The sequence below is a fragment of the Camelus bactrianus genome, chromosome 3 (genome assembly GCF_048773025.1).
Source record: "Camelus bactrianus isolate YW-2024 breed Bactrian camel chromosome 3, ASM4877302v1, whole genome shotgun sequence".
Taxonomy (NCBI): Eukaryota; Metazoa; Chordata; class Mammalia; order Artiodactyla; family Camelidae; genus Camelus; species Camelus bactrianus.
In genome coordinates this window covers 78,607,466-78,628,968 of record NC_133541.1, presented here as the reverse complement: position 1 = coordinate 78,628,968, position 21,503 = coordinate 78,607,466, and the positions used below count along the sequence as shown (strand labels likewise).

Here is a 21,503-nt window from a genome sequence, read left to right as displayed (position 1 = left end):
TAAAGGCTGAGATGAAGGTTTTGAGTGTTTGTGTGGAATAAGTCGTAATAATTAGAAATTCAGTTGAGGACCAGCTCAGGGGAAGGAAGTATCTCGGTGGTTCTGCTTAGTAGGTTAGCTTTAGAGTGTGGGGGGGTAAATAGATACTGCACATGAATTCCTTTATAACAAAAGGTGAAGGGCAGGATTTGATTGCTTGCTAAGTTACTGAGCTGTAATTTGTTTTTTAAACAGATGCCGTATGTGACTTACCGTGCTCCGGTGAAGACCAGTTGCTAGAACATGCCGAGGGCCAGGCTGTGGCGTGTAATGGACATTGCAAGTTCCCCTTTTCATCCAGAGCCTTTTTGAGTTTCAAGTTTGACCATAATGCTATAATGAAAATCTTGGACCTCTGATAGCAGCACATGTTGTGGAAGTCCCAAGATAAGAGACCTGTTGCATTTGAGTGGGTGTCTCTTTGAGCCTTACCTTTCTCAGGTGTTTTAAAGAAATGCAGGGAGGCAATGATGTTTCTGTAGAGATTGACCTCTGTGTGTGCAGAAGAGAGAGTAGAAACATGAATTTGCACTGTAAATAGAACTTTTTACACAGAAGTACCTTTTCAGTGTTTGGCTAACAAATTTAAGTTGCTTTTTATGAGGGCATTTTTTTTTCTGTGTGACTGTAGTTTTTATTTTGTATTTTGGTCAAGAAAATAGTATTTGAGTCATCATTAAGTAGACAAGTTAATAGGAATGCTCCATCTACCCCTTACAGTGATTGTAATGTTAGTTTCCTTATATTGACAAATTTAAAAGAAACTTAGAATACACAATTATTAAATGAATACAAGAGTTGAAATGTCACAGAAGTCAAGATTGCAGGTCATCTGCTTTGGTGGCATTTTGCACATTTCTCTGCTTCTAACCACTTGGTTCTCTCATCCTCCCCTGCTTGTGGCTTTGTTGGAAGGTTTTATTTTGAGGCAGCATCTGCTATGTCATGTTCGTGTTCAAAATGAACTCTTAGCACTTCATTAAAGGACAAAGTCCTCAGCTTGGACAGGGACTGAGTTGGTTTGAGTGGGAGTTGCTCTAATTTTTAATTACGCTGTGTGCAGTGAACCTGTGAGGCTGCGGAGAGAGGGCAGTGGGGCGAGAACACGGGGGCTGGGACCCCGAAATGGCTTTGGTCACATCTGCACCATCCTGCCACCAGCCCCTCGGTATCATGCGATGATTTTGTTCTTGTGAAACTTTATTCTGTATTACAGTTGTGTAAATATGTATGGAATACTGACATTATTGGGTTTTACATCACGTCTCAGTGTTGCTCTCTGGAAACAGATGTTATATTAGGTTCCAATTTGCAGTAGTAGCAGAGACGGACACACTTCCATTAGCATGCTGAAGCCCCTGGATGATGGAGCAAAAAGGGAAGGGGATGCAGTTTACCGAAGTACATTGAAGCATTTCACTAGGGGAGGATCAGAAGTAACATGTGTAATTGACTCCTAGGAATGTATTTTGCTCCTTCAGGATTCTGAAATCCAAATAATGATGGCAGTACCCATTTTAAGAAGGATTTTAGCTATATAATTGAGGACAATCACCAGGGCTTTCAGGGGGCTGTAGTGTTGGGGCTGCTTATGACCTCACTGAAGGCGTTTTCTGTTGCGGGGGGAGAGTGTGTGAGCATATGCGTGCGTGTGCATCTGTCATGTGGGTTTTAAAAATCTCTTTTTAACATGTGGTATCCACACAGTATATCTCTAATTGTAAATTTTATTGTAGAAGTCTTTATTCTGTATAGATAGCCTATTTAAAAGGGGTTCTATTTAACCCAGTGGGACTTTCAAAAGAAGTGCTATTGTAAGGAATTCACTTGGTATTATTTTGCTTTAGCTTTTAAATGGCTTGATTTTAAAGGAGAAATTCTATTTATTAACAAAAGTGTCACCCTCTTGGTGCTAAGCAAGATAATTCAGTTATAGCAGAGTGTTTAGAATGAGGTTATTTACCATCCTGTATCTTTTAATGTGACAAATTTGTGAATCCTTCAGTGACCTTTTTAAAGATGCATTATATGATTGCGTTTGGAAGCTCTTAAACTGTTCTTTACAAAAGTACAGCTGCTTTGCTTGGGTCTCCTTGAGCCATATTTATAGTTGGTCCCAGCATTCCAGATTTTTGTTAAATTGTTAAGGGAGTGAAAACTTAGTTTGCCTGGCGGGTACATCATTTTCACTCGTTTACTGCCATCTGGAAACCATTTAATTTTTAGTGATTTTATATGTTTTGTTTTGTTTTGTTTTCTTATTTAAAAAGTGAGTGCTTTGGTCAGTCTTTCTGGTGCCTCGAGTTGGATTTTTCAGCTCTCAGTACTAAAGCAAAAGAGATTAGAATCAGTTACCAGAAGTTTGGCTTCTCATGGTGTTTGAGCCTTTTCAAGATCCAACAGATTATCTCTTTTTGATGACGGTGGTTTAACTATGGTTAAATATTATTGCTGTTGTGCTGCTTCATTTAATGCACTGTGGAACAAAGAAGGGTATGGGTGGGATGGGACTTTGGTAACTTGGGGCTCTTAGCTCTCTTGACAGTTTGAGATTAAAAAAATGTTAAAAGATATGAGTTGAAGTTTATGTTTGTGATGTGACTTAACTATGCAGAAAATGTATAAGTTGGATGTACCTGTTTTACGTACATCTGCTGTACTTGTCCCTCGAACCTGTGAGTTAGTTTCTCAATGTTGAGGTTACCTTGAGAAAGGCCATGTTTAGCACAGAACTAGATTTCTCCATTGAGAAATTTTAGCGTGGTTTGAAGAAATCAAATGATAAAGGAGTGTGCTGAATATGCAATACTTTACTTCTGTGTGCTGCAATTTAAGAAGCTAGATGAGAAAAGTAGTTGTGTTGGGTTCGTTATGTTTCATGTCTTTAAGAAATATGTCTTTGAATCCACTTTTTAAATGTTCTTATGTTCCAACCTTATATGTTCCAAGGTTCAGTGCACTGTGAATCTTTTATTTTTTAAAATTGCCTAGGTGCTTTTATGTATAACTGTAATGATTTATAAGGTGTTCAATGAATTGTTTTTGTACTTAACCAATGTGATCCAGAAGATAAGGGTATGGTTTACATGCTTTCACAAATTTTTGTTAATAACAAATGAATGGTTTTAGTATTTCAAACAGTGATGCTCTCCTGAGACATGAGCATTTGGAGGAGTCTGAGAATCTAATAGAGCTCTGTTAGCCTGGGTGGAATTTGATTGAAGATGTTTGAGAATTAAGTTGGATTTTCATGGTAACATATAAAGGTGAGGTTTCTATGTTCTGAGGGAATGGTGGTCACTGCTTGCTGCTTTGAAATTTGGATATCCTTATTTTTCTATTAAGTATCAATTAGTAAGTACAGATAATGTAGATGTATAGCAAAATTTAGCAAAATTAATTTTGTGCTATGAGATTGGGTTGGTATTTTTAAGTCTTTAGTAATTTATGTGTTAATATCAAAAAACTCAAATCTAAGTGAAATACATCCTTTCACAAGGATTAAACTCTTATATAAAACAATATATTATAGTTGTCTTTTTAGAAAAGTTCAGGTCTGACTGCATGAATGCATTTCAAAAATTCAAAGCATTTCATTACCTATTCCCTCACTTTTTTTGGTTAGTTTGTTTCTGACAGTTAACAGTAAGGAGCAAAGTCAGTTAAAAAACTAGACTTTTTGCCTAGCTATTTTTTTAACTATAACAATACCCCTTGGCTTTTAATCTTTATTTTTGTACCAGTGGACCTTACTCTACCCACTGAGACTTTGTTTTGATTGACATCTATTGTGTCTTTGTATTCTGAGGCAGTATTTTCTTTGCATATTAATCATAGTTAAAAGGTCAGATTCATTTACATTTTTTTGATTGAAGAAAAATAAGTGTTACCTAGTAATTTTGACTTGGGTTATTTTCTAGCCTGGGGAAGGGGCTCATGTGTATTGTTATAACTTTAGATTAATGATAAGCAAGACAAACTTGTTTTGTCTAAAGGTAATACTATCCTTTATGCTTAAAAGTACCTGTCTTTAGGTAAACAGGTGTTAGTAAAATAACAATTTTGTTAAACCATAGTCCTGATAGTTTGGTAAAGCCTACTTAGAGTTCCTTATTTTGTATTCTGTCCTTAGACTTAAGACTTTAAAATGCATTTGTATAGTTGACAGAAATTCTACAAATGAGATTATGATGGGCCTTCTCAGCATCTTTTTCTTCTTAAAATTGAGTTACTCTTGAAGCTTGTCCTCTGTCATAAAGATGGCAGATTGCAAATGGGACAGTATAGCTCTGTCTCATGCTTTCAAAGTAAAGTTCTAGATTGCGGTCTCAAAAACACAGGTTTGTTATTATAGAAAAGTGCCCTGAAGGGAGAAGATGGCTGTAGTTGCTGGGCAGAGCAAGCACAAGGGAGAGACTTTAGAAGATAAATCAGTTCTTGAGTGCTGTACGGTGCACGAGGCTGAAAGTTGCTCACTGCCCAGCCCCAGCAGAATCTCGCATCTGTGGCCATTACCAAGCATTTTCTGGCTCTGGGTATCATTTTTTTCCTAAGTATGGTTGCCAGTTTTTCTGACTTTAAAGATTAGTGTTTGGGAGTCAGGTCCTTCCTGTGCTTATGGTGTTTTACAGCTCCAGCCACACTGAAGTACACTGTTTTCTTAATGGAGCACAGCCCCAGAGCACACAGCTGCAATCAATTGTGTGTCAGTCACTTCACATGATAGCGATACATTTGTCCTCATGGTGGTCCTTTCTGTCTAGTTTCCTCGTGACACAGTAGTATTGAAATAATGCACCGTAGCTTGGGAACAGAGTAAAGCTGTCTCCGCTGCCTAGGGGTGGACTTGAAGGGCTGGCTTTGTTGCTCAGACCTTAACATAAGGCACAAAGAAGTGTGAACAAAAAACTAGGAAAGTTTTATCTTGAGAAACGTTCATAATTGACTTTTTTCTGGGTTCCCAGATTTATGAAATCACCAATAAAGAGATTCCACTTGTCTTGGGTCTTCTGTAGTTAGCAGAGGGGATAGCGTAGCTGTGGGTAGCAGCATGAAAGCACAATCTAAGGGGAGTTGAATTAACAAGGTGCTTGCACCAGGCCTGTAGTGTTGGTCACATGTGCTCTGGGGAAAGGGACTGAATGCCAAAGTCAGTTGCCTGTGTTTATAACTTTGTCTCACATGGACCTCCTCTTAGGAGCCTTTAGTCCTTCAGGCCAGTGGAAGAATGAGGCCCTAAACGTGTATTTGCTGCTTTTTTGGTGTTTGGCTGTTGTTTTGGTGATGGGCCTCTACCTGGTAAGTAGTACTTGAAGACCTGCTGTTTCTTAATCCTTTTTCTTGGAATGACTGGTCAGGAAGAGGCCATCGAGTCTGCCTTGTCAGCCCGTGCCCCCATGTCTTTTTCTTTCTGTAGAATTTTTCTTTTTATTTGTGATACATCCCTGTGGTGAATCTGCCACAGTGGGAGTTTGCAAGCAGTGATCATATCTTGACTTTGACTTTTGAGCCACAAGCAGTTAGGAGGGAGGACACCTGTGCTATTTTAGTGTCTCATGCAGGTAGCTGTCACATTGGTTTGGGAACAAAGAAAACTTCTGTGTAAGTTTCCATGGCAGAATGGGCAGTGTTCTGCTGGTCCTTAATCTTTGAGAGGTCTTAGTTAACATTCTTAGGTTCTGGGCTTTTTGAGGTAGGATGTAATATTTTGATTTAATCTACTACATTGAATCTGAGCTTTTAAAACAACCTATAGCTGCAAAGTGTGGTGTGAAACATTCCGGGCACAAATCTACATTGTTAGTCATTTCTCAAGCTTTCAGAAATTAGCTAGTTATTTGTAAAATGGTATCTTTGCTTACTATGTTTTAGTTGTATTTAACAGTAGACTATGGATGGTAGCAAATGAAAGCAGAGTTTCTCAGCTGCGAAAGAAATTGAGAAGGTGGTAACTGTTCCTTAGCACTTTGGTTGGTTAGATACGTTAACTCTTGGGACAAATGAGTAGCAGTGGACTTGGCCCCTTCATGTCTCACACATACGATACGCACTGGTAGAAAAGCACAGAAGACATCCTGCAGGAGTTTCTTTGTGCATTTCACTACTGTCCTAGGGCACTGCTGTCTCTACTGGTCATTTTACGTGTCTGGATCTTGCACAAGTACCTTTTAGTTTCAAATGCGAGAGTCCAAAGAACTGACACTTTAGTTTTACATTTTTTTTTTTCATTTCAAAGTTAGGACAGGAGACAGCTAACCTGACTTCCATTTTATAAATATTACCAACTGTTTTTCTTCAGTAACAAATAGGAAAGGAAAATAAAACCATAAACTATTTTGTATATACACATATTTGTGTGTATATATACATATATATACACAGTATATTTTATTATAATTGTTTTTGAAGTCATCTTATTAGCTTAATACTTCATACAGAAATTTGTCTTTGTTAAGTATTGACTCATACAGCTGAGATTTTTAATTACCTGTTGGCTTTAATGAAAATTTAAGTCTTATTCAGAATAAACTGATTAATCAGATGGAATTATGCTTCATGTACTTAACTGACTTAAGTGAAATCGTCTTATGAAATTGTCTTTCATCTGACCACCAAAATAAGGGCATGCATGCAGTTTAGTTTTGATGGGAAGGGGAATAAGAATAGATTTCTTTTTATGCCTTGCCTATTTCCAAAACAAGATTTGAAGTGTCTTTAATGCTGTGGAGACTAGATAATGTTCATGGAAAATATATAGTCTTAAAACAGTTTTCTTGGGAGTAGGTTTTAGTCTGAAAAAGGTGAAGGTATTTATGCTGAGTCATGTTAAATTATTTTATTAGGCACCTACAAAATCTGGTAGGAAAAATTGGTGAAATGATGTCTTTCACTCAAAGATATGCTATTCCATTGAGAAAACTGGACTTCAGAGTAAATGTGATAAGTAGGTTTATAAACTTTATTCAGTAATAATTTCTGTCTTACATGAAATGATTTAAAATTTAAGTTTTGCTTTAATTATGGCAGCATTTTATTACTTTACCTTCTGGGGCATTTTAATGTTTAGAGAAAGATTTTGTAAGTAAACCATTGGAGTGATTCTGTCTATGCTAGTAATGAAATTCTTGGTGCTTGTTTTGATTAATTGTCAAACATTTAGAAAGAGCAGAAAAGGAACCCCAAAACACCTGTTGGGTGCATCTTGTCTTTATAGGAATTGATACCTTGGGAGCGGTAATTATTATCTTTCTGGATTTATTACATTCTGACTGAATAGGAGCTTTCTCTCTGTCAGTATTAAGAAAGAGTAAGGACTGATTTTCACTTACTGGGTATCTATCATAAAAGATTTCCAGTGACTCATGTTTAGGTATCAGGACTTTAAATGTGTGCAGGATTGCTGCACTTCTAAAGTCCACACGAAATGCCAGCTGTACTCTACTCTGAGAAAACGAACAAAGTCCTATGTCTTAACAGTTATGCTCTTTTTGAAAGCTCTTTTGCTGTAAATATAAATAACACCATTTAAGAAATGAAAAACCTTTTATCTTACAAAATACACTTTGAATGATGGAAGGTTTCCTTTGTATTTTAAAACATTTTTATGGTTGATTGTTCAAATATTGGCTTTCTGTAAAAACATCGTGTTAAATTTAGATTGTTTATAGTGCAATAAATAAATTCTGCTGCCTGGGCAGTTTTAATTACTACCTTAACCTGGTTCTGCTACTGGTACTTGTAGGTTTCAGGTTGCCCACATTTTGGTTGTATCTCTTTGGACCAATAAAAAATGACAAGTATGAAATAAAGGTATGTTTATATATGATAGGAAGAAATAGAGTGTCTCTGCATAAGTAACTGGTATGTATTCTCCATCTCGATGTATAGTTTAATTGTTGCTTTTTAAAAAAGCCAGATTATATAGTGTGAGTTAATTAGCTTCATTAAAATTCAGTAATTGTTACATTTGTACTAGAACTAGGTTTTCTGAGTAGAGTGCTTGACAGTCTTAGGATCTCAAGGGTGAAAGGAATATATTCTCCACTGGAGACCTCAGCTATATACCAATTTTATTTAAAATTGTAAGAACAGAGTAACCGAGGTGTTACACGCCTACTGTGAAAGGTACTTGGCTTTGATAACGAGACCTGCCAGCACTGCAGTAAGAGTCTCCTACAGACATCTCGTATGGCTGCGCGCCAGCCTTCTTTACAGTCATGGATGACCCTGCCAGTGGGTGATTATATTCCTCCTTTCAGCAATTTTTAAAAAAGAAAAAAAGATGCAGATCCTTCAATAGATAACTCCCCATTCTTCCCAAATTTGAAAAGGCAGCTCAGTAGAAATTGGTGATAAATGATGTTTCTTTGGCCGTTTTGACCAAATGCAGTCGGTCTTGTAGTCCCCTGCTTTGACTTGGGCTCTTGATATAAATATCAAATCTCTGATGTTTGACATTAAATGTTAAAAATATTACAGAAGGACAGTTCTATCCTTAATGAACACAGTTAAAGCACATAATAGAATTAGAAATATTTATTCAGAATATAAGAATGTTTGTAAAATATTATAAATGTCTCTGTATAAATAAATGGAGTTTTTTTTTTTTTTTAACAATTCTATATCAAATAACACCAAGCTATTTTACAGCAGCTAAAACTAAAGGCATCTGGAAATACTGAATGCATATAAGTGAAGAATCTAAAAACAAATTACAAGGTATAGTACAGTGTTAAGTGGCAACTTAAAAATGAGATTTTAATACAGACAGTAGAACAATACTGACAAATGCCAACTTAGTCACATGTGCTTCAATAACTGACAGTACATTCAGGTGGCTTAAAAATGGCACATTTTCAAATAGGAAACTAAAGTCTCATGCAAAGTAAATAAGTCTTGACAATATATCTAAAACTGATTAGGAATAGAAAAGAAGTGAACATGTTTCACCCTATTTGCACTGGGTTCAAAGAGAAGCAGATTATCAGGGGCACCCACTCGCTTGGCCGTCCTGACAGGAGCACTATAAGTGAATACTATGCGTTCTACAAACAGAACCTTTTCCACATGGATTAGATCTGCAAAAAAGTGCAAAGGTGAACTCTAAAGCCAGAATAACTAAGCAGGTCATTAGTGTCAGGGAATTTTGTCTCCAGCTTGCTCTGTCCTGCTGAGCTGACACTTGAGATGATGAGTGATTCTGTAGCTGCCTTGACTCCAGCAGAATCACACTCAGATGCCATATCTAGACAATCTAACCCTTCACCAACAATGTAACACTTGTCTGTATGTGAGACTGTCTTTCTCTACACAAGAATTAGCAAAATAGGAATGCGTGAACAGCTGCTATTCAACTTGTACCCTTTTACACTTTAGTATTTTAACAGCCACTGAAGGCTCAGCGATGCTATGGAGGCTAAAGCCAGCGTTATATTCATTGATAATTCTGGTGGCAGTTCTAAAAACTCGGTGCTTGGCAGCCTAAGGCATACGTACATCTATTAGTGAACTCAGATGTAGTTAGACAGTAACTTCAGAACGAGAGAGGTTCAGAGCTAACTTCAGCCCAGCTTATCGGTAAGTGTGTGCAGCAAAGGCATAATTTGTGTTTTGTAGCTAGTGATGCATCTACAAAGTAGTGCCCAGCAAGGTTCACTGAAAGGTAGTATCATTTCTCATCAAATAGGCCATTTCATTGGAGAAATAGGAAAATAATTGCTGTGATTTTTTCATAATTTTTATAGTGTTTTTACAAAACTGTCAATACAGGAAAAAAAAAGTTACTGATGCTCCTTCCCACCCCCCTAAAAAGAAAACACAACCTTTGCAATCCTATGTGATGTACCCTAATTAAATTCAGTTCAGAAATTTCATCAGAATTCTCCCCCCTTTGGTCTCTAAAAACTAATTAAAGCTATTAGTTGCATCTAGAAATATGTGTAGCTGTAAACTTAGCGCAATCTTTTCACTTTATGTAGTTTGATGGATGGGACATACTCCCAGCTCTGCATTAGCAAATAGTTTAAAGCTTTGAGTTAAAATATTTGATAGAATTTAAAAAATAACTGCAGGATAGGGAACAATTCATGCAGTGACATAGGCAGTCTGGCCCAGATGGGTAAACTGAAGCATTTTTTCATTTAAAATAATGTAATTTGTATACGGCTGGGAGCAACAAACTTTGTAGTAATTTCAGATTTTACTATTCTCATCCTTAAAGAAAGCCTTACTGGCTCTAGTTCGAACTGCCTCCCTGGAGTTAGGAGCACGTCCGGTTCTCTAAGGTCCCTGTGAAGTATCGCTGTAGGCGCAGAGGAAGACTTGGTAAGAAGTCTATGCATCATCTCAAAGGAGAATTAAGCAATTATGTTTAACTGGCACTTACTTTTTTATTATCCTAACATTCCAGTTTCAGGCAACGTGGATGTTAACTTCAGGATCCCGAAATGCCAGTGTGAACATGAGACAGGTGAGTACCTGCTCTGGCAACCAGGTTACATCTAGCGCACCCGTGAGGTCGGGAGGGCATGATAAGTCCTCGCTGTCTGATCACGTAAGATACTTCATCATGAATAGCTTTCGGTGTTCCTTTCAAGGGGGAATCTTACCGCCTGCACGTCCGTGGCAGTTTGGTAGCTGGTGCACATGAGATTGGGCAGAACATCACATCCAGTTGGTGGGCCCACGTGTTGATGGCACTCCAGCTACAGACAGAGGTCTCTCTTATTTTGAGATTTTTGCCTCAGTTCCATAGTGGGAGATTATACTCCAAGGGAACTGTGAAATGGGTTCTCATGCTCATTTCTCTATCAGCCAAAGATTGAACTCTGAATGGTGAAGGTAACTGCCTAAAAGGGGTAGCCACTTGAGGGAACGATTAAAACAGTTAAATATGAAAGTTGGAACATTTTTAACCTTGTACGAGTTATAATCAGGATCACTGTTCACCTCTGATGGAGATGTTAATGTAACCAGCTCCTATTTAGAAAGAACATTCAGGTTATGAAAAAGGAAAATGATCCAGGCACCTGCAATCATTTATTTAACCGACGAGGTTTTAGTAAGCCTTGCGGTTAGCATAATAACCAAATGCCTGTTGGTTCCCCTTCAGCAAGGACAGTTAGGGAATATGTGAAAAATACAATGAAAGGAAATCAACTATATTGAATAGCTTTTATTCTACTCATTTATGAAAGTAACAGTTTTGCCTGGGAAATAGTTTTCACCCGACCACCACCTATCTGAAAAAGTATTATGTTGAAGTATAAACTCAATGAGGCCAAGCAGGATCAGTAATACTAGGGTCCTAATGGAGGAGCCGAGCCCTCCCAGGTCTGGAGAAGTTCCATGACGCTAGGAGAGCGGCTTGTTTTCACTTGCAGCAAGAGGAGTAGACAGAGGTCAGCAAACAAGATTTTATTCCTGCGCCAGCTATGCTTTTCAGTGGGGGTGAAAATGAAAACTGTCCAACTGTTTTGATGCCTGTTCAACCACACAAGAGAAGGCCATGAACGGATCCCCACTCTGCACAGCCCGGTTTGCTTGGGGAGGATGTTTTCTCCGGGACAAGCTGGAGAAATGGGGAAAACTGATTTCATCTGTTAAACCTTTTTTTTGCACACACTTTTCAGCCAAAACATTAAGTCTATTTTTACTCTTGGGATAAAGTCCAGTAGATTTATAACAGACAAGCCAGTGGGTACTTTGACAGTGATCAAAGCATGTGAAAGCTGGCCCTTTCACACTGATTGATACCAGTTGATTTTTTGGGGAGGGGGACAAGATGGGGGCAGCCTCACTGCTGGCTGGAGAAAAAAGGGTGGTTGCTTTGGGGATAGAACTGCTCTGCCTTCTAAGGTCGGGGCTAGAGTGCCCTTCCTGCCTCGTGCAGAAGGCTGAGGACAGATCTTTACCTCACGGACACGGGGGCGTGAATGCAGTGACCTGATCATAAGCCGAGCTGTGACACTGGGCCCCGTTTCTCCTAGAGGACTTCAGGTGCTACAGAATAAATGGTAAGTAGTCCTTTGAAATGTATCTGTCAAGGTAGAGCGGTGACGTAAGAAGGGAAGAACAAAGTGAAAAGTGAAACAGGAAAGGTTAAAAAAGGAATAATGAATTTAAGGTGGAAGACCTTCCTGAAAGAATTCAGGTACTTCGGTCCTGCCCAGTCCTGTCAGCACTGCTTGAGATGTCACCTGTTTAAGCACCATGTGCTAACCATCCTCATGTCTCTGGGGGATAAAAAAAAGGAGGCCTCAATGACCATTCCTTCAACCCCTGCCCTTTGTAACAGCAGGAGTGAACTCGCAAACTGGTGCTGCAGGAGCAATCTCTTAAATCGGTGGGTTCAGCCTGCAAAACATGATCTAGTCAGCTCCTGCCTCTTGCCCTTAGACAGACAGAAGCAGGTCCACAGCTCACGTGGAGGAGCTCTGATCCACGTAGCACAGCGACTGTGTAGTGCCCTGGGGTGCGGGAGAGGGCTAATGCACCTCTGCTCTGGAAGAACCTCCAGACGCCAGTCTAGGTCCCTTACAGGTATCAACAGGATTCTCCCTGTGCCAAGCCTTGGCTCTTAAAAAGCTCCACCAAGGGAGGAGGAACTCCCAGTCAGAAGAGAGCTCCCTTCCCAGCCCTGCCTCCATGAGGAGAGGCAAGGAACTTCCATTCTCCTGTCCAGAGCTGTTCAGGCCTCACTGCTCTGCCTGTAGCTTCAGCATTTCTGGGGCTATAGCTAACAGCTCTGAGTGACAGCCTGTATCTTGAGTTGACATGTGAGACCTGAAAAACCAAAGCCTGGTTCCACTAAACAAATGGGCAGTTCTGCTCCATGCTGAGCCTTGACCCCCCCGCCCAGGTCAGGAAAGAGAAGCTGGGGATGCCAGAGAGAAGGTTGCTGCCCACCAAAAAGAGGGAAAAGGAATGGGAAATCTTTAAGAAAACATCTGCTGTGGATTATCCCACTGCAGCACCACCTCCAGAACAGAAGAGGAGGGAGAGTGATAGCCAGTGCTGAGAGCAGAAGCGAGGCCCACAGAGCCCGGCGCATGTGGCAGTTCCCACGCTGTCCACCGCCGGGACAGGAGGAGCAGGGTCCGCTAGAGACAGTCCACGTGGTGTCCCTGGGGCCCCTCACCCCGGAGCTGAGTCCAGGGCACTCAGTTGTCCAAGTGCTGGCCTACCTGCCAACCTTCCCTTTTCTCATTCTCCCAACAGGTCCTCTGTCCCAGGGCCCCTCTGACCTCAGTGCCCTGCTAGAGTTATACTTCCATGGGCAGAACCTTGGAGCCTGAGTGCCGATTACAGTGACGTTTCATTGGTGTGTGGCCTTGAGTTCTCCTCCTCCAGTAGAGCGATTCGTTGCTTGAGCATCCTCACTTGGGTCTCATGTCTCTCCACCATAGCCATCATCTGAGACTCCAACTTCTTTAGTTTGTTTTGATGCTTCTTCTTGGCTTTCTCGTAGGCAGCCACCAGGTTGCTATGTGGGAACAGAGGGAAGTGAGAATGAAGATTTCTCCTGAGTAGCACTGAGTACCCACTGCCCCGTCCACTGGGCAGCCTGGACCAGTAAGTACCACTCTGAAGAAACAGGTCACTTGGCCTCGTCAGGAAGAATTTGAAATCAGATAGTGTTTCAACATTCAGGGCCATTCAGGTATTGACTTAACCATGATTAATTCAGCCTGATTGCTAGAGGCTTGTCACCTACATGGTAGGAGGGGCTTACACCAGTAATCCAAACTAGCTGCATCCAAATAGACAAGCAGAAAAGCTGAACTCGAGAAATCTATCATGGAAATACAAATAGCGCGTCTGTGTGTTGTTCCATGGCTGCAGTACGGTCAGGTCTCGTTGCAGGAGAGTTCCTCACATGCTGCAGTCTGTGTGACCTCACCTTGGCTGAGGGCAGAGAGGCACTGACGACTTCCCTCCCTGCTCTGGGCTGATGGGACTCAGGGCACATGGGTCCTGAGCTAATGCTGCCTGCTGGACACAGACCACAGGCCTCTGTGAACTGTCCCTCCTGGGGTGGGAAGAGGGCGGGGGCTGAGCCTAGAGCTAGTAAGTCCCGGTCCCAGTCTGGTCCAGAACAACACCCCAGGTCCCTTCCATGTACTGTCCGGTTCTCAAAGTGTGGTCTGAGAACTGACCCCCCGGAGTCCCAAAACCCTTTCAGGGGAAATCTATGAGGTTCTTTATTTTTTAACTATAGAACTACTGGAAGCTAGGTTTACTGAATGTATTTCAAAACAGCATATTCATATATATTACTACCTGTTGAAGTGGACGTGAGTCTAGCTGTCTTACATTAAGCCAGCCATTAGAGATTTGCAAAACTGTAAAAACAGTATTATTTTTCCAATTATTTTTGGAAAGTGATTTTTAAAAATAAATGCCATTTGTATTACATGTAGTGAATTTTTTTTAAGTGAATAAAAGCTTCAAAAATTTGTTTTAGCTTCTAAAATGAGATTTATCAATAGATAAATGATTTAAAAGAACACAACTCTTTGAAGTCCTCAGTTTTTTATGCGTGTAAAGGGGGCATTAACCCAAAAAGTTTGAGGCTGCCGTCTTAGAGCACTCCTCCCTGAAGTGTTCCACTCAGTCTGTGAATGTCGCTCAAATAGAAAGTTCTGCAGCCAACTTTGTTTGGAAAACACGGGCTTAAGCACAAGCTGATCTTTTAAAATGGTATGATTTCTCAGAACGTTTACTACATGAAGTGTAAAGAGGGGGCAGAGTCTGCTGCCTTCCCAGACACGCCTGCCCTAAGCACTCGTCCTTACCGAGCCTTCCTTAGGTTTCTGTGGGTGCTGGGAGACGCCCTAGGGGAGAGCAGGCTCTGAGGGAGGCAGATGAGGACCCACCATTCTCTACAGCTGGCCCTCAGCATTCACGGAACGCTCTCCCTGGCGTGAGCCCGAGAACCACAGGGGATTACAAACAGGAGGATCTTACCTGTTGGCTCGCTTTAGGTCGTTGACGAACTCTGCTGATTGCTGGTGTCGGATTTCACTGCTCTTGGTGAGTCTTTCCAAGGCACTCACCAACTCTTGAACTCTGGCCTTTAACTTCTTTTCTCTGTATCAAAGAGAGAGGAAGCGTGCTGTGAGCAACCTGAGCTGATGGTGGAGATGGCTCCTGCCTGCGATGTGGTAGCAGAGGAGGGAGGTCTGGCTGGCCAAGTCCAAAGGCAGGAGGACAGAGGGAAGAGACTGGAGGGCACCAGGGCTGCCCCCGTAGCGCCTAAGCCCCTCACCGCCGCATGCCTGAGGCCCCTGGAACCTGCTTCCTGTAGTGGTAACGGCTCTTTAGAAATCTAAGTGTGTGTTGTAAAGGAACAAGACAGGAAGTTGTAGTCTTCCAGGTAATGTTGAAGTTTCAAATGCTCAGCAAGCAGAGTGTAGCCTGACTGCAAAACCCCGTCCCAGTCTCCAGGCCCTTTTCCAAGTGTGCCAGGCGTCTCCTGAACCACTTTGGGTGTCGAGAACAGAAACCTCTGGTCTAGGTGCCTACCTGGGACAAGGGCCTGCTCAGTGAATAAACACAATCCTACTTTGCAAAATACAAAAGGGGGCAGTGTGGTAGGAGTTGAACTGGTTAAGGTCCTAATCACCTGTAAAGTACTTAAGTTAGACTTGCACTTTCATTTGATGCCCCCTCTTCCCCTCTTGGCTTCAAGTTCCATTGGGTCTTCACTACTATGGCGACCCAAGCCACCTGAGCAGTCAGTACCAGAGGCTTCTGGTGTCCTGTCAGCTTATTGCCTTCCTATAATTCCCACAAGAGCACAGAGCCAGGCAGGGGGAGGTCAGTGACCAGTCTTCTCCCTCCCGAGGTTCCATCACAGCAGTGTCACTCTGCACTGTCACACGAGGCACACTCGGCAGCCTGCCGAGACCTGCGAGACCCCTGGCAGGTAGGCGCCAAGGTGGCAAGGACTTTATTTGGTTTGTTCCTTAACATATCCCCAGTGCCGAGCGCCACGCCTGAGGGACAGCTTCCCAGTGACAACAGCTGTTAAAACAGCTCAGAACAACTCACTGAAGGTGATTCCTTAGAGCACACTGAGAAACCAGGATTTATGGAAAAAATTCCTCTAAAAACAACTCATGAGTGTTTGAGGAATGTAAATTAGCACAATCGTTCTGGAAGGCAACTTGGCAGTACAAAATAAAACACAAACACATCCTAAGCAACTTACCTTCTAGAAATTTTTCTTACAGAAACAGTGTGAGTGGAGGTTCCTAAATGTCCATGAGATTACAGCGGGATTCACTTCAGCACTGGTTCTAACAGCTGAGAATGGGAAAGAGCCAGGGGACTGGTTCTATTGAGATGCCCTGTGCTGCTCAAAAAAAAAAAAAATGGACTGACATGCACTGGCAAGGAAGGCTACCTGCTCTACTGTCATGTGCCAAGGGTGGGTTCTGCTGATTGTCACATTTGCAAAAACAACCAAAGATGTGAATGCTCCACCCTCCTCCACAGTGCTGAACTCCCAGGAGGAGGATGACAGGGGCTTTCATTTTCTACTTCGCTCACGTCTGCCTTGTTTGAAATGTTTGTAATTATGTGTGCTTCTGCAGAGTGGGGCAGGGTCTCCGTTGTGCTTCCTGTAGGAAGGCTGCAGGGGGGTGACCTCGGGGAGGACTCGCAGGTGCTCAGTGCTTCAGCCCTGGTTCTCCCTTCCTGGCTGTTCAAATATCGATTCTTTGACATTTCTGCCTCTAGCTACTCTAGATGCAACTCCAACTTTCCACATTCATTCATGAAGGAAGGAAGAGCAACACAAAAATCCAGGCCTGCTTTTGTGGGTGGGAATGCTGGGGAAAGAGCTTTTTAAGTGAGCATACCACCCAGTGACCCTCCCACCAGCCTTAAGGGGGCAGGAGCCTACTCACCGCAGGGCCTTCCAGCAGGTGTCCCCTGTTTGTCCAGGAATGTGCATTGCTCCTGGGCCCTAGCAGCCACCCAGACATCTCCTCAGATCAGGTGGCATTTCCTACTAGAATCTGAGAGTGGCACCATTTCCTACCACAAGTGAGAACAGCGTCTTGGGAGGGTGGCGCGCTCCCTCCCACCCAGCCCATCAGCCTTCCAGCTCTGTCAGCCAAAGGAGAGTTAGAAGAGCATGAAAGATGTTTTTCCCCTTCCCTCTGGCTAAAAATAATAGAGAAGGGTTATTTGTTTTACATTTTGTTACTGTTCTGTTTTACGTTTTATTCTAAAGTGGATGACTAGGGCAAAGGCAAAGAAGCAAATTAGGAAGAGAATTTTAAATCTAATCATTAACTCAAATTCACAACATAAAACTGCCCAGAACAATACCACTTCCCCTACTTACAAGGACAGCCTTGCCCCAACCCGAAGCAGCAGAATGGAAACCCTAGCCCCCACAAAACAAAGGGCTTCCTTCCCCAGGCCCCCGGCCCCTGGGACTGGAGAGAACTTCCTGGACCTGGCAGGCCCCAAGGGAGGACAACGCAGCAATGAAGGGAAGCCCTCACAGACCCTGGCTGGGGTGATGGGAGATGGGGACAGGGCTGAGGGTGGGAAGCCACTGCTGGGAGCTGAGAACTGGCCCTAGAAGCCCCCTAGGCCTCAGGAAGAGAGATGGGGGTGAAGTGCTCTCCAAACTCTGGGGTAGAACCATGATGCTGATTTATTTAAAGATAAAAAGACGAGGCTAAACCTCAAACTTAAACCTAAAATGAGTGAGGCGGGCACCTACAGTGAAAGTCATGCCTCCAGCATCCCTCATCTGAACCGAAACAAACACTAAACCCCCGCAAATTAACAACTGTCAAGTCTCTGTCTCCCCGCAGCACGCAGCCTCCGGGGTCAGGCACGTGTTCACAGTACTGGTCTCGGGGGTGCCCCTGGATTCTGATTCAGTAGGTCTGAGTTAAGACCCAGGAACTATAGGATGAAGAAGTGTTCCAGGTAATGAAAACAGTATGGTATTGGCAAAAAAAAAAAACACAACAAAAACAAACAAACAAACAAAAAACAGGTACATAATCAATGGAAAAGCATAAAGAGCCCAGAAATAAACCCAAGCAGATGTGGTCAGTTTATGACAAAGGAGCCAAGAATATACACTGGGGGAAGGACAGTCTCTGATACATGGTCTTAGGAGAACTGACAGCCACATGCAAGAGAAGGAAACTGGGTCACTGTCTTACCCCATACACAAAATTTAACTCATAAAATGGATTAAAGTCTTGGTAAGACCTGAAACCATCAAACTCCCATAAGAAAACAGGCAGTAAGCAACTGGACATTGATCTCGGTCATGATTTTTCTCTTGAATCTGACAACAAATGCAAAGGCAACAAATGCAAAAACAGAAATGGGACTATAGCAAACTGAAATTCTTCTGCACATCAAAGGACAACATCAACAAAATGAAAGGGCAACCTGCTAACTAGGAGGAAATGCCTGCAAATTATGTGTCTAATAAGGGGTTAAAGTCCAAAATATATAAAGAATCTATACACCTCAATAGCAAAAAACAAACAAAAAAATTAAAAATGCAAACATCTAAATAGACATTTCCCCAAAGAAGACTTACAGATGGCCAACAGGCACATGAAAAGATGCTTAACATCACTAATCATAAAGGAAATGCAAATCAAAACCACAGCGAGAGAATCACACCTGTCAGAATGGTTATTATCAAAAACACAAGAAACAACAGGTATTGGTGAGGATGTGGAAAAAAGGGAACCCTCGTGCACTGTTAGTGGGAATGTAAATTGGTAACAGTTACTATAGAAAACAAAAGGGAGGGTCCTCAAAAAATAAAACTACCATACAATTCAGCAATTCCACCTCTAGGTAGTTATCTGAAGAAAATGAAGTCTCCATCTCAAAAAGACACCTTCACCCCCACGTTCACTGCAGCATTATTCAATAGCCAAGATACGGAAACAACCTAAGTGTTCATCAGTGGAAAAATGGATAAAGATATGGTTATATATACAATGGAATATTATTCAGCTATAAAAATAATGAAGTGCCATTTGCAACAACACGGACTGTGAGGGCATTATGCCAAGTGAACTAAGTCAGAGCAAGACAAATACCACATGATCTCATCTACACATGGAATCTAAAAAACCAAAAAAACAAAAAGCAAGCTCATAGATACAGAGACCAGATTGGTGTTTACCAGAGGTAGGGGTGGGGTGGGTGAGTTGGGGTCAAAGGTACAAACTTCAGTTATAAAATAAATCAATCCTGGGGATGTAATGTACAGCATGCTGACTCTAGTTAATATTACTATATTGCATATTTGAAAGTTGCTAACAAAGGAGATCTTAAAAGTTCTCAAGAAAAAATTTTTTTGTGAAGTACTGATGGTGACACATGTTTAACTCGACTTATTGTGGCAGTGATTTCTCTAATATATACAACTATTGCGTCATGTTGTATACCTGAAACTAATGCAATGTTGTATGTCCATTATATTTCAAGTAAAAAGACTGCCCCAGGTGATTCTTAACTTTGTGCAAATGTGGGAAACTGGTAAAGCAGCAGCGCTCTGCCTGGGTGTGTGAATGTGCTTCATGTGGTCTTCAGCTCTGAATTTTTATGCAGAGTTACACGCACAGGCATACTCTTCTCAAGTCTCCAGCTTTCCTCACATTCCCAAAAGATAACTTAGAAAACTCTAAGAACTATAAACCTGCTAATCCAAGCTATTTTGGAACCTCTACCATCCATGCATGTCCTGTTCTGTCTAGTTTCTAATTCAAATTTGCTGGGCCATCAGTTAAAAAAGAATGTATATGTTCTGTCTAGGTAATGAGGCTAAAAGGAACACTTTCGTAGGCTCCACACAGATGAGAAAGTACAGATTCAACACTACACGTTCCATCTGTCCCCTATACAGCAGGGCATCCACAGAGCGTTCTGGGATGCCCAGAACGGCGGCCTCCCTCCCGTCTGTTTTTCCTCTCAGCAGCGCGCACCTGGAGCACAAGTCAGCAGACAATGCTGCTCTTGGTACCGTTGCCACGACAACCCAAACCCCACGCACCAGCACACACCTGGCTTTCAGTTACAGATCTTCCCACTCCACCAAAAAGGGTTATTTCTGGCCACCAAAGGTCCTCTGACTCTTACTCTAGCCACAGAGGGAGGCGCTTTTATCTTTAACTGAAACCTAACTGTAGGCAGTGGCACAGACAGAGGGAACATGCGAGGAGACTCAGGAGTTGGCAGGTGAGGGAAGAACCGGGCGGGCAGCCCGTGATGCAGGCTGGGGACTGGCCCCGCAGGCTCCGCGGCGGTGCTGGCAGAGCTGGGGAGTCTGCAGGTAGGGCTCCCGGAGCCGTTGGGGAGGAGGGAGCACTCCCTACCACGCAAAGACCAGCCGCAGTACTTTAACCACCAAGTCCAAACGAGGAGCAGGGAGACAGGGTGAGAGCCCGGTCTGATGAGGCGCAAGGCCGAGCCCCATCCAGGACAGCTTCCAGAGGAGCTGCAATCAGACCGAACCGCAGGGAGCCGCGGCCTCGCAGTCACAGGGCCTGGAATTTCATAGTAACTGCTCCTTATGTGGAATTAGTCACTGCAAGAATTGTCTGCATATGTGGTTCTTGTTAACGCCCACCAGGCTTCTGTGTCCACTGCAGCTGTGCACAAGGTCGCCACATCCAGAGGTCTCTCTGTGTCCTGATCTCACCTGTCAGCACCTTCTCCTCTTCCCCGAGCACCTGGACTTCATCCTACTTCACCGGCTGTTTCCTCAGCCTTTTGCCCTGACTCCTCGCCCCCTCCTCAACTTCTAAATGCTGGGACTATTCAGGACTTGGACCTGGATCCTGTTTTAAATTCCATCCTTTCTTTACTTGATTCTCTCCCATGTATTTTCCTAAAAGCTTCCTACATGCTCAAAACTTCTAAATCTTTATCTTCAGGCCTTTCCTAGGACCTCTGGCCTTGTCCAATGGACAGGCATCTTCAATTCAGCACGTCCAAAGTAGAACTTCTGAGATGGTCACCCCATCCTCGCGTCCTCCCTTGTCAGCAGCCAGCAACACCGTTCGCCCAGTTGCCAACACCCTGAGTCAGCCTCGACCCCTCCCTTTCCCTGTCCTTCACGTCCACTCTATAGCAAAGCCCATCTACTTAATGGGTGCCGTTCCTGCCACCATCCAGGTCCATGCTGCCATCATTTGTTGCCTGGACAACCCCAAGAGCCTCCTAATTGGTTTTTCTGCTTCACCTTTGCACCCTGTAGTCCAGTTTTCACAGAGCAGCCAGAGGAATTTTCATTGTGACAGATTAGATCAGATTATCACCCTGCATTTGGAATAGTATCTGTGCCCTTACTTTGACACAGGCCCTGCTTGACCCAGTCTTTGGTTTTGCCCCCCACCAACCCCCTTGCACACTGGAATCCTATCCATTTTTAGCACCACCGAGCTTTTTCCCATGACAAC

General features: G+C 42.5%; 2 protein-coding genes across 12 annotated transcripts in view; one reads left to right on the top strand and one right to left on the bottom strand.

Annotated features, from left to right (window-relative positions):
• The window catches only part of DCP2 (decapping mRNA 2), a 53,954-nt gene extending 39,502 nt beyond the window's left edge, over positions 1–14,452 (top strand). Inside the window, exons 11-13 of one of the 9 annotated variants that reach the window (XR_012505580.1) lie at positions 235–448; positions 10,259–10,362; positions 10,448–14,452. Coding sequence is in view for 1 of the 9 variants with exons in the window: in XM_074360459.1 (XP_074216560.1) it covers positions 235–398 (164 nt within the window). In the remaining 8 variants the exon portion in view is untranslated. Of the gene's footprint in view, positions 1–234 lie in introns of all 9 variants that reach the window. The other 8 variants (XR_012505583.1, XR_012505582.1, XR_012505576.1 and 5 more) reach the window with 8 other exon arrangements.
• The window catches only part of MCC (MCC regulator of WNT signaling pathway), a 386,552-nt gene continuing 373,608 nt past the window's right edge, over positions 8,560–21,503 (bottom strand). For all 3 annotated transcript variants that reach the window (XM_074360457.1, XM_045507787.2, XM_074360458.1), the window contains 2 exons: positions 15,007–15,129; positions 8,560–13,522 (listed from right to left, as the gene is read on the bottom strand). In XM_074360457.1, coding sequence (XP_074216558.1) covers positions 13,342–13,522; positions 15,007–15,129 — 304 coding nt within the window. In that variant the 3' untranslated portion in view covers positions 8,560–13,341. The remainder of the gene's footprint in view (positions 13,523–15,006; positions 15,130–21,503) is intronic.